The sequence below is a fragment of the Melanostigma gelatinosum genome (assembly GCF_949748355.1).
Source record: "Melanostigma gelatinosum genome assembly, contig: scaffold_501, whole genome shotgun sequence".
NCBI classification, from domain to species: Eukaryota; Metazoa; Chordata; class Actinopteri; order Perciformes; family Zoarcidae; genus Melanostigma; species Melanostigma gelatinosum.
The window spans coordinates 1-12,758 of record NW_027634901.1 but is presented as its reverse complement, the minus strand read 5'-3'; the positions used below and the strand labels follow the sequence as shown (position 1 = coordinate 12,758).

Genomic DNA, 12,758 nt, shown 5'->3' with positions numbered 1-12,758 from the left:
TGGATTTACGGTTCATCACTTTGGAGGCGGGAATAAGGAGTCGATTCTTTCCATTACTCTCTCTGATTCCTCCCAATCCTCGCAGTGTTTTTCTTTTCATACTATTTTCACCCTAATTTCCTGCCTGTCTCTCTTTTTTTATCAGATGTCTGAGATAAAGAGTGAGTTGGATACGCTCCCTATGAGGGCAATGCTTGCTGCAGCCTTCATCACGTATCTGTCTGCAGCTCCTGAGGACCGTAGAAGACACTGTCAAGAGACGTGGATGGCTCAAACTGGACTACAGAGTAAATACACTAGAACGAATACTAGAGGCTCAACCTTTGCCAACTCCTGTGCTAAACAGCCTACACAAACACACTGCTACCCACACACATGGCTCAATGCACTATGTGGATGCATATGGTACATATACAACACTTCTCAGACTACTGAATATGAGTGCTGATAACTCATCCTTATAGTGGAGAATGTTAAACTTGCTTGATCATCCTTTAACAAGTACCGGTAAGTACTCGCATAAAAACACTGACTCTTTAAGGATTGAAGTATTTAATAACCCTGTTTTTAACACTTTCTTGGTTTTTCTTTTCACATACCAAGCATTACCACTTTAGCAGCTGTTCTATTCAGGTATTAATATTCCATCCTCACAAATGAAAAATAGCTCTGACCATATGATTCTGCTTGGCCACGTCTTTCCCAGAGGGCCTCAGCATGTAAAACAGCTGAGTCATCCAGTTGACCCCCTATTATTTGTAAATCGCCGCATCCATCGAATGTCTTCTGTGTTTTGAATGAAATTACCAACACTGTTTTCAGTGGGAAAATAGAAAAGCAACAAATAAGCATGTGCATTTGTGTTGTGTGTGTGTTTTTATCAGAGTTTGACTTGCGGTCATTCCTGTGCTCGGAAAGTGAGCAGTTGATCTGGAAGAGTCAAGGGCTGCCGTCTGATGACCTCTCCATGGAGAATGCACTTGTCATACTACAGGTTAGACATCCATTTCCCTTTCTGTCAAATCACGTTATTCTCCCTATTTTTGTTTTAATTCCCTTGATTACAATTCTGCTTTGTCACAGAAGGATCGATGTTATTAATGGAACTGTATTTAACATTCTGAACATTGATATACGGTAGCTGCAAACCACTGTTTGCGATGTAAATATATAGTAGAGTAATGTCTACCTGAGCAGAAATTAAGTAGCTCTTCTTCTCTGTGTGTTGTAATCCCAGCTCTCCTTGCTTTGTTGACATAGCCTGCCGGCAGCGCGTGCTTTTAGTGCATGTCCGTGCGTGTGAGCGTGCCCCACCGGTTAGCTCACGGCCACTGCTCTGCACTGCTCTCATACTGAGGTTACAGCTGCTGTTGCCGCCCTGACCGACAGGGTTGTTGAGGAAGCATAGCAACCACCCTCAGGTTCCCCCTTGGTTAAACACTTCTGTCAGCACTTTCACCTTAGCTAGCTACGAGCCACCGGCTCGCCGTCGACATGTTGAGAGCCGATGAGAGGCAATCGAAATGCTCACAATCTCGGATCTTGTACCTTTTAAAGCATTTTAATCACCAATTCTCTATCCACTTTGTTTCGTTTTTGTTTCGTTGTTGGAGCTAAAGTTAAACTTATTTGAAAAATATGTATATGTTGTATTACAAAAGATCTTATGCACTTAAATAAATTTTATATATCTCCAAAAAATATCAAAGTACAATATAATTACAGCATTTACTTGTAACAGCCAATCTCTATATTGGTCATATCAATAATGTTGCCCGTGTTGCCATTCATCTGTCCTCCATTTGTCTGTATTCTGTTTTGTTTTTTACCATTGCTGCCTTCAGATCAATGCACTCAAGTTACAGGTAAGAAGGTGTTCCATCATTCATCCGTTTAGCCCGCACTTCCTTTGGTGTAGCCTCTCAGGTTTTTCTTCACGGTGTCTGTGTGTGCCCTTACACGTTTCTGATTATTGTCATACACACTTAAATAGCAGATTTTACATTCACAGACACACAAACATACACAATATACACACACACATATACATGGTATGCAAAGGAATAAACAGACAAATAAGCAGGTTTGAGAAAGAGAATACTTGAGCAAGAGACCGTGAAATGGAAGAGCACAGGATGAAAAGAGGGTGGTGGACTTCGTTCTTTTGCCTGGCGTAGGAGTGACACTGGTCGATGAGCATTACAGAAGTGAGACAGAACTGAACATGCACACACACACTTCCTTTTTTCTCAGTACCTGGGCCTCTTTCCCAGTAAAAATATCCCCAAACAACTTACCCTGAAACAGTTCTTTATCATTTTTCTATACTCAGAGTGTTGCCTGTCCATTCCTGATCGACCCGTCATCCCGAGCTACACAGTGGCTACGCACACATCTTCAGCAGCACAGACTAGAGGTCATCAACCAACAGGTAAAGCCACACGCACAATCACACTCATGCATATCTTACATCACACATTAAGGGTAATTAACTCTCCTGTTGCATCTGCAATCTTCACACATGTGCACTCTGGTGAAAACTCTAAACCTAATTTATCTCTGAGGTAACTTTTATGGTTTCAGGAGCCGGTAAAGCCATTACTGTTGAACATTTCTTTGAAGTGTTTCATTAGATGTTCTCGATTGATCTTCTTGTCTGATGAATCCAAGTCTATTTTAAGTTCATTGGTAGACCCTTATCATTCAGTGCATCGTGCTCCTTTACCTGTCAGGTTGCTAATTTAATTGTGTGTGTGTGTGTGTATGTATGTATATGTATATGTATATATATATGTGTGTGTGTGTATATGTATATATGTGTGTGTGTGTGTGTGTGTGTATATGTGTGTATATGTGTATATATATATATATGTGTGTATGTATATATATATATATGTGTATATATATATATATGTCACCAACCAATGTTGGAATTTAAGATATTCTTTCCACTGTGTGCTTGTTTTCTACAGGATAGTAACTTCATGACATCCCTTGAACTGGCGGTCAGGTTTGGAAAAACCCTCATCATCCAAGAGATGGATGGAGTTGAACCGGTGCTCTACCCGCTGCTGAGGAGGGACCTCATAGCACAGGGTACACACACACACACACACACACACACACACAAACACCACTTTTATTCAAATAAGGAGTGGTGATAATTGTTAATTATGTAACCCCAACCACTAGTTGCTTACTCAAAAGCCGACCACTTTTCTACACTGTAGTGAAATCCTATTTTCAGAGGTATTGCCTCAATGTGAATGCTGTTAATGAGCGCAAACTATTCTGCACCTTGATGTTATCTACCCAGGTTTAATAAACAACTATGATGTGTGCCTGAAGGCATTTCAGATTGTGGATATATATATACTGTTTGTAACTCTTTTATATTCAAAGAGTTTCATCTCGAATCCTGGGTCCTCATGAGGCTCCTAAAGGGCTGGGGCTGGTGTGGTGCAGTACAACAGACAATCACAATCATGGTTCACAATCAGTTTTTATGGTTGTGTGTGCTGGGGGGGGGGGATCTTTTAACACCCATGCTTTCAAAACCCTTTCTTTAAAAAAAGGGTTCTTCAGAAAGAAATGCTTGTGGGCAGAACCTCAGCCCTTCAGGATGAACCCTTTTGGAACCCATATTTCTAAGAGTGTAAAAAGACAAGAGGACAAAGCTTCTATGACACAGTACATGTTGTTAACAGAACTCTCTTTTTGTCTTTCTGTCCAATTTCGACATATCCAGGTCCTAGATATGTGGTTCAGATAGGAGACAAGGTCATTGATTATAACGAGGACTTCCGTCTCTTCCTGGCAACACGGAATCCCACCCCCTTCATCCCCCCCGATGCTGTTTCCGTGGTGACAGAGGTCAACTTCACTACTACCAGAGCAGGCTTGCGAGGACAGGTAACCCATGCAACCCACCCTCAAGTGCTGTGTAATAATGCAGCATATCTACACAGCATGTAGTGCATGTTGTAGTCATACTGTCCGTCTTTCTGCAGTCATACTGTCTGTCCACTTGCCAATTTGTGCGTGTGTGTGTGTGTCTTTGTGATAGCTGCTAGCCTTGACCATCCAGCAAGAGAAGCCAGAATTGGAGACTGAAAAAACAAGACTGCTGCAACAAGAGGAAGACAAGAAGATACAGCTGGCTCTGTTGGAAGAATCCCTGTTAGAGGTACACATGCAGAGGTATAGCATACACTGTGACAACAATGTAGAGGAGATTTCTACGTGTTGGAGTACTACTAGAGCTTGTTGCTGGGGTAGCACCCTATACTGTATTATGTATACTACAGTATGCCTACTATGTGTACCTACTAAAGCACAATTATGTACCCCAGTGAAGAAAAATGGAGCTTTATTAATATATAATCACTAGACAGTGTTGAGAAAATCAGTTTGTCTCCCTTTTTTTCTCATCCCTGCACTGCAGAACACATCGTTTCTAACTCGCTCTGTTGGTTTGAGGAGAGTGTAGTCGATATATATAGATAAAATGTTTACAGACCAAGCAAGGGGAGTTGCTGAGCTGCAACAAGGATGTGATTTGCACCACCCAGCCACCTTAATCAGAGGGCTACCATAGGAATGTTACATTTCTTTTCAATTATTCATGCACGTCAAACCTGGACAGAGAAATGTGTAGACAGGTGTTGGGTCATTTTACGTCCACAGCAATGAGAGAAAATGGAGACAAAACGTCAAACAGATTGTTACTGTCCAAATACTTAATGGGGCGTCCTGCACTTCACTATCAAACACACACACAGTTGATAGACATTGTGACACATAGACACTCAGTCTAATGATCATTTTTTTATGCACACAGTCTAAGGGAAAGTTGGCATATAGATAGTGCCAAGAGAAGGATGTTAGTGCGGCATGTAATTATTCCAGAATTGTGGGAGCATATTCGACTTGACATTTCCATGCTCCACTGCTTTCTCATATATTGTATTTGAATAAATACAGTTTGTTTAGAGAATAGTTTTATTCACAGGATGTAGTGGGCGAGTCGAGCCTAAAAATTCTGAAAAAAAAAAAAAACTCACATCAGGCTATTTTAAAACAGCAACTCTTGCTCCTGCAACTGTCAGATCAGACCAGATTTCAGCCAATTGACAGATACGGGACAACATACTCTCAGTGCATCTTGTGCTCTTTTATCTCTTACTTATTAATCGTCTAATCCCTGCCTTATCTTTTGTTTGTACCTGTCTGTCCATTGTTCCTTTGTCAGACCCTGGCTACATCTCAGGGTAATATTCTTGAGAACAGGGAGCTGATAGACAGTCTGAACCAGACCAAGGCAAGCAGTGCCCTGATCCAGACGTCACTGTTGGAATCACACCAGCTGCAGGCCTCCCTGGACCAGGTACTGCACCTCAGGCACACATGCACACACACTCTGAAAAAATGCCAGGAAAAACTTTTCACGGCCTACCTCACTGCGCCACTGTTTAATGGGATTGTTCGGATTATTTGAAGTGGAGTTGTATGAGGTACTCAATATTCAGTGTATTACCTACAGTAGATGGCGGTTGGCAGGCCCCCAGTTTGGAGAGGCAGGCGTGATTACTGACATGGGAGAAAAGCAATGTACCGCTGTGGACGGGGGTAGCAGCAAAATACATTTTAGCCACCTCAATGAAAGGCTTACCTAAAAAAAAAAAAATCAGTTTGAGGTTACGCTGTATGAATAATATTTTCCCCACTTTTTCTTGTCGTTAGACAGCCCTTTCCAACTGGGAGCTGAACTGAAAGGGAAACTTATCTATGCTCTCTTTAAAGCCACAAGACCCCATTGACAAATACAATATAGATACATTTCACTTTCAGTTCAGATCCTCTATGGAATATATTCTAAATATAGCGTACACTTAAAATGCTCGTGTGCTCGTACTCCTGTCTGTTTCTCTAAACTGGGCACCTGCTGTTCTCTTCTACCTCATGAAGAGAGAGAAGGAATGGGGACGGGGAGAGAGGGAGAGCACAGATGACAGATAGACGAAGGTGGAGGGAGGCATTGAAGTACACAGATACCGACAGTCAGAGATTCAGACAGAATGTGAAATGACATTTATTCCCAGTCTGCAAATGTAAGATGGCTCCACTTTTGTGTAATTTCTTGAACAATCCTGAATACAAAATAGAGATGTTTTGGTTGTTACTTAAAAATATGCCGTGTTATGTAAGTATTTGGGCACAACCATTTCGGCTCGTTTGTGCGGTCTTCAGATAAACAAACTCACAGCTGCAGTTTGCAAAAACATCAGATTACACAGTTGCACAAGCAAGGAGCGACTGTAGATTCATTACACCATCATCCTCTAGGGCGCACTGTTAAACCAGAACTGTTTTAGTTGTTTTCTCTCAGTTGCTTTTATTTATTTTTCTGAAATGAACCTCTTTTTTTTTCCACACCACCTTTCTCATCATACATCGCGTTGTCTTCTCTTTCAATCTCCTTCCATCTCGTTTGCAAATACATTTTTTATATTCTACTTTCCCTGCGATCCTTCCATCGGTGGTATCTTTTGTAACTCTCTTAAACATCTGCTCCTTTTTCTGTTGCTTCTTGGTGTCTCTCTATCCCCCTTTCTCTCTGTCCTCTTTTTCACTTCGACCTTTTTTTTGTTTTCATTGTAGGAGCGGGACGCCTACCTGCCTCTTGCAGAGAGTGCCAGCAAGATGTATTTCGTCATCACAGACCTGTCGAAGATCAACAACATGTACCGCTTCAGCCTTGCTTCTTTTCTGCGCCTCTTCCAAAGAGCTCTTCAGGCCAAGAAGGTGACTGGTTGACACAACTCTTCTAGTTCTTCACTTTCCATCCAGCACAGCAGTGTGTTAACATGTTTATTTTGCAAAGATTGTTCTAAGAAATGTGCCCCTGAACTGAAATCAACATCAATGAAACACCATCATGCAGATAGACTAATTAATAAGTAATTCAATTGATTCACAAAAATATTTATATGCACATTCAAAAGTAGGCTTTCACGTAAACGCACAACAGTTCGGCAATCAGGGCTTAAAGGGCAACACACCAGCACACAATCAGGCCTGTGTGAGACCCGGTTCCACAGTAGCAGAAGATGTTCACTGCTTTTGAAAGTCAACTCTTCTCCCTCACATTTTATGGCAAACTGTCTAAAATAACAAGGATCCTGTCCTAAAATCCGCTTCAGGCTTAAACTGCAGCTCTGTTGTATTCGATGAAATACAGTGTCACAGCTTATGAGTTGTGACTTAACTCGTGGGGCCATCTCTACCGTCACTGCTTTATAAGTCCAAAAGAAAAGTCGCAGGAATATTATCTGTGAGACAAGTTGTCGAGGGGAAAAAGTATCCCAATAAAGTCTCTGAATCTTGTATTATCCACTTTTGAATGTAAGCCTACAGCTGGTGAGCTTAGCGTGGCTTAGCATAAAGACTGGGAACAGCACCTCTGAAGCTCACAAATGAATACGTTACATCTTTGTAGGCAGTGCATTTACATGGGCACATTTGATAGAAATATATGTTTGAGAATATTTCAGTGCAGTTTATTTGTGATAAACTGAGCTTAACTCCATTTACTTTATTTCGATGTATTTTATTTCAGTTCAGGTCCGCTTTATTCATTTCATCTCCTTTTTTTTTTACTGAGTTTATCTCAGTCTAACCTGTGCAGCTGGAGAGCATCATAGACTATCTATCACACTGCTGTTCTCCATCTGAGCCCTAAACACTCTCTGATAACCAGAGTGCACACAAACACACACACACACACACACACACACACACAGAGGCACACATGGGTTGAGAGATTGAGCACTAATTCCTCAAATCCTGTGTGGGTTGTTAGAGCCAGTGCTGTCATCCAAGAATGTCACCAGGCAGCAGCTGGTCACCACTGTTACGTGTGTGTGTGTGTGTGTGTGCGCGCATGTGTTGGGAGGCTTGTGGACACATTCAGTGAGTGAGAATACTCTCTCCCTTTGTATCTTTTAGTTGTTTGTTGTATTGAATGAGAATGTTTTATTTGCCATGAACTGCAGATGGTTCCTGAGATCTGGAAGAGAATTTGAACCTCTCATGTCTGACATAACACACTGAACAGTCCTCTTTTTAGTTCACACACACACCCAAAATATTTAGCAGACACACACACAATGTCTATGCTCAGGTACTGTATACACAAAGTGCTAACTTGTACTCATTAAACAGGGTTTTACATAAAATGCATGCTTGCAGAAAACCTCAAACAGAGATCCAGGAAGAGGAACAGAGGAAAATAAATGCTGGACTGCGAATATGGGACAGAATGAGAAAAATCCATCTGGAAATTCCCTTTTTTGTCAGCTTACTCCTCTGTTTCTCTGGCATTTTATCTCTGTGTTTGATTCTCATGGTCCGATACTTATGTTTCACTGTTGGATTTTCTTTTCCTCTTGTCTGACATTTTTGTTTTTAAAATACTCTTAAAGAGGAACACCAACTGATAACTTTTTAACATCATAGCTGCTCCTATTTAGTTCGAATCAAAAGCACACAGACACAGATATACTGCGTTTTATGAATGGAACCTTGGGGGGGGGGGGGGTACTAAAGCTCCTTATGACATCATATCCATCATACCTCATCTCAGCAGTTTAACATCGCCGTCTCTTTGTCCATGTGTGTGTATGTGTGTGCATTTTAGGAAGCAGAGAATACTGAAGTCAGGATTGCTGCTTTGGAGGCCAGCTTGAAGAATATGGTGTATGAGTATGTCTGCCGGTCGCTTTTCAAGGTAAAACACACACTTTCATACAGAAATGAAACCAAATATGGTTTTGCGCATCTCTGGCTTAAAGCTTGATGTAAACCACCAGGGTGTGCACTGCAAAACAGGATCAGTTTGTTTTGAAGTCGACCTCCAACAGTTTTATTTCTGCCTTGTTGTTACTTCTTAAAATTATTCAAATGATGGGATTTCAATCTGAAAACAACAATCTGCCAAAAACACTTCGCTCATCATGAGCTAAAAAATGTCTCCTCTTTCTCTATTCATTACAGAGAAATGCTTGTGCTACTACATGAATAAGTCAGTTGTTGATTCTGCAAACAATACTTCATTATGTTTTTAGCTCAATGGGCAATTTTGCACAGCAAGGCCTAAACTGAAATATGGGCTGAATAACTGAAATACAACAAGTGCCTCCAACAAATATTAAGATTTCAAAAGATATTAAGATCCAAAAGTGCAAGTATTATTATGGAATGTTGATTTCTTCACCTGCACACTCCTGCTTTACTTCTCCAAACCTCCCCCCCCCCCCCACTGTTATCACAATGTGTTCTGTCTGGCCTTTCAGCCTATGAGAATGCAATTTGTGATTTTGTAATATAACGTAGAAGTATAGCAGTATTATTGATTCTCTGGCCTTAATGCACAGTCGGATAAACACATACATTTACACACGTATACAATCAAACCTCTGCAACTAACACAGTAATCAAGTGTCAAATATTGACCAACAGAGCAGTCATTGCATCGATCAGGCAGTAAATGGAAAATGTAATTTCTCAGTTTTTTTTCTGCGTGTGTGTGTGTGTGTGGGTTGCCTGAATGGCAATTTCAGGCAGAGTGAGGGTGGCTGTTAGCTGCTGATCATGTCTAAAGGCTATAAACCCAACACTTGCACACAAACACACACACACACACACACATGTAGACAGCAGCAGTCCAGTCATTAGCAGAGGAAACACTGGACTACATTATCAGTGCTCCTGTCAACACCCCGTATCTGTGCTGCAGAAGCCATAACTTGGGTGGGTGGGGGGGGGGGGGGGGGGGTCCAGTAAAAAGATAAAGGTGGATAATGAGCGAGAGAGGAAACAAAATGAGGGCAGCATAATGGGAGAATAGAGAAGAGGACAATTTGAGAGGGGACAATATAAACAATATAAAACAAACGAGCCATCCCATATCTTTGGAATATCTCTATGGTGGGCACTCAGACTATTCTGTGTGTGCTGAATTCCTCCACAAACTGATTCGCTTAATAGGTTATTGATTGAACATGGCTAGACACATCAAAGTTTGATTAAGAATCAGGGTTACTCCACCAACTCTATCAGATTGGTGAACCTCAATCGCAAAGATTGTTTTTTAAATGTTCTTATTTATGGGTGTAAACTTGTTACTTGACTTGCAATGAGATGTTTTATATTTGAACAGCTTTTATTTTCTCCCAATAAGTGTCCTGAACAACAATATTTTCAGTGCCCGGATTTACCCGTGTCATATTAATTAAGGCTTAACAGCATTTTCTTAATTGACATCTTAAAATGATTAATTAGGGACGTGTTCACTGAACAAGCAGGCAGATATCTGGATTAGATACTGGCAAGGCGAGACATTTTTTTTTTATGGCTCAAAATCATAAATTACAAATTTGCCTCAAGGGGGTGTAGCAACTCATTACGTAATAATTGTTGATAATGTAACAATTTCAATTTATTGAAAGCTCATAATGTAAGAATCAGCCAATAATTTCAGAAAACCATGAGCACATAATGTAATAATATTTGTATGCATGATTACATTTGCACAAATGGGAACCCTGCAAAGCGACGATGCTCAATTTAATATACTTGCATGGGAATTGATTTGTCTTTACATAATGATTCCAGTTACTATAATACAGGGATCAATTAGTCTCACACCAGCACACAGAAAATCGAGGCACATGCACGGGATACGAGCACATAGAACTGTATCTTCGATCACCGTTCTCGCGAGGGAGCATTTCTGCTTTGGAGGCAGTAATGGAATAGACGGTGGCTGATGTCTCCGCTCCTTTGATTGGTCATTTTGAATTCTGACCTTTTGATTGGCTGTTTGGTTTGATCACTGACACAGCCAACTCTGTGACCCACCCTGGCAGTTATGAGTTGACTTGTTGTTGATGTCGGGGCTGTGCACGGTAATACCTCAGTGGTAGAGCAGGGTCGTCCTTCAATCAGAGGATCGGTGGTTTGATCCTCGGCTCCGCTAGTCCATGCTGATGTGTTCTTGGGCAAGACACTTAACCCCAAAATGTGCCTGCGGTGTGTGAATGGTTGTGAGATCGATAGATATCTTAGCCCGCTTGCTTTTCGTGGATGTAAATAGAGTTTACGGCTGTAATCTGCTGATCTTGAGTGGTTATTGTGAATTTTTGATTTTTACTTGGGTGCGTGCGATGCATCTCTCAGTACATGCAGTAGTTTGAGTTATAGTCATGCGCAAAAGTGTGACTACCAGAAACAAACATATTTAAAACAATAAATACAACGACAGGGGGGGATTTTCAGATGGTGATTTTCATCATGCTAACGTGCCTCCTGGCCTCCCTCACTTCCGTCTCTTCCTCGTGTCTGAGCTTCTCTCAGCGAGGGTGTGAGAGAAGGATGCGAGGATGGAGGAGCCGAAGCTGCCCAATGAGAAATCCTTGGTTCCATAGCGTCAGTCTTAAGCAACGTCAGACTGTGTGCCACACAAGGTGCGGGATTTATGTCACGCCACCTGATGAAAGACTTTTGCATAGGATACACCTGTGTTTCCTCCATAGGTATAAAACAGATGATGTGACATAACCATGGATCACTGTCCGCCATCTTACCTGGGTATTGTTTATGGTTGTCAGCTGTTCAGCACCTAATTGCTTTACCAAAAGGACCAAAGAGATCAGGGAGGCTGGTATCACTTTCCACAAGTCAGTATAGAGTAGATGAGAGATTTATTTTTTAAATAGGGGTCAATAAAACGACAAAGTTAGTGAACTTAAGCGTTAGCTACCAAGTAAAGAACCAGCTGAGTTCTAAGGTATTGCTAAACTAGAAGCTTATCGCTTCTAAATCCCATTTCATAATAACCAAGCAAGCCGGCAACGTTACAGTCCACAAAAAGTGAAGCCCAGGCAAATCAACACAACAGTAACGCTAACCACGTCCTTACAGCAACACAAAACAACCAATCACATAATCAGCCAACATTGTTATTCAAGGCCAAGAGGTCGCACAACATTTCCGCCTTGAATCCTGCAATCTGTCATCATCACTTGTTGTCCGTTTACCTCGTGCCGTCACAGGATTTAACTTTTCAGCAAAGTATATAAAAACAATCCATGTCATGTCTTGACGATTGGGTAAAGACGTTTGAGTCGGCGAAAGGAGATTTATGCTTTAGAAGCTCAGGTCAGGCTTTTTTTCGCATTATCATTGCAAAGTTAATGTTCATAATGTTACCATACGATAAGAATGAAAGGACAATCACAAAGAGTCCATCAGAGTTCTGCTGAAGAATGAACCCTTCAAGATGAAACTTACTTTATCACTAAACAGCTCCTCATTTACAGTTAGCAAAGGTACTTCAAGCTCGACTCTCATCATCAGGAAGTGCCAATTTAGATTAGATAGATTTTTTTCCTCTCTTGTGTATCTGATGGTAATTGGCTGCCTATTGGCCATAATTCTGAATCCATTTAGGATTTCTAAATGAACTATCTTGCTTGTACAGTACATTAGCCATTCAGAAGACCAAAGACAGGTCTTGCATATTAAGTTCAGGCAAAATTGAAAAAATAAAAATCATTCATCATCATCATAATAAAATCATTGTCTGAAATATAAATGCACAATTATGAAATTCAACCAGAATGTTCGTTTTTTTTCATTCTCGGCAGACACAGTTGTCTAACACTTATTACCTTGAATAAAAAACAGTATTGGTGTTT

The 12,758-nt window shown here is 40.9% G+C and overlaps 1 protein-coding gene across 1 annotated transcript; it reads left to right on the top strand.

Annotated features, from left to right (window-relative positions):
- Nucleotides 1-145: 145 nt before the first annotated feature.
- Nucleotides 146-6,804, top strand: LOC306797538 (cytoplasmic dynein 2 heavy chain 1-like; the record flags this gene model as incomplete). The annotated part of the gene is made up of 8 exons (XM_079297459.1): nt 146-287; nt 885-994; nt 2,333-2,431; nt 2,973-3,096; nt 3,749-3,912; nt 4,067-4,186; nt 5,252-5,386; nt 6,661-6,804. Coding segments are annotated over 8 exons (1,038 nt in total), but the record flags the coding sequence as incomplete, so codon positions are not given.
- Nucleotides 6,805-12,758: the final 5,954 nt, after the last annotated feature.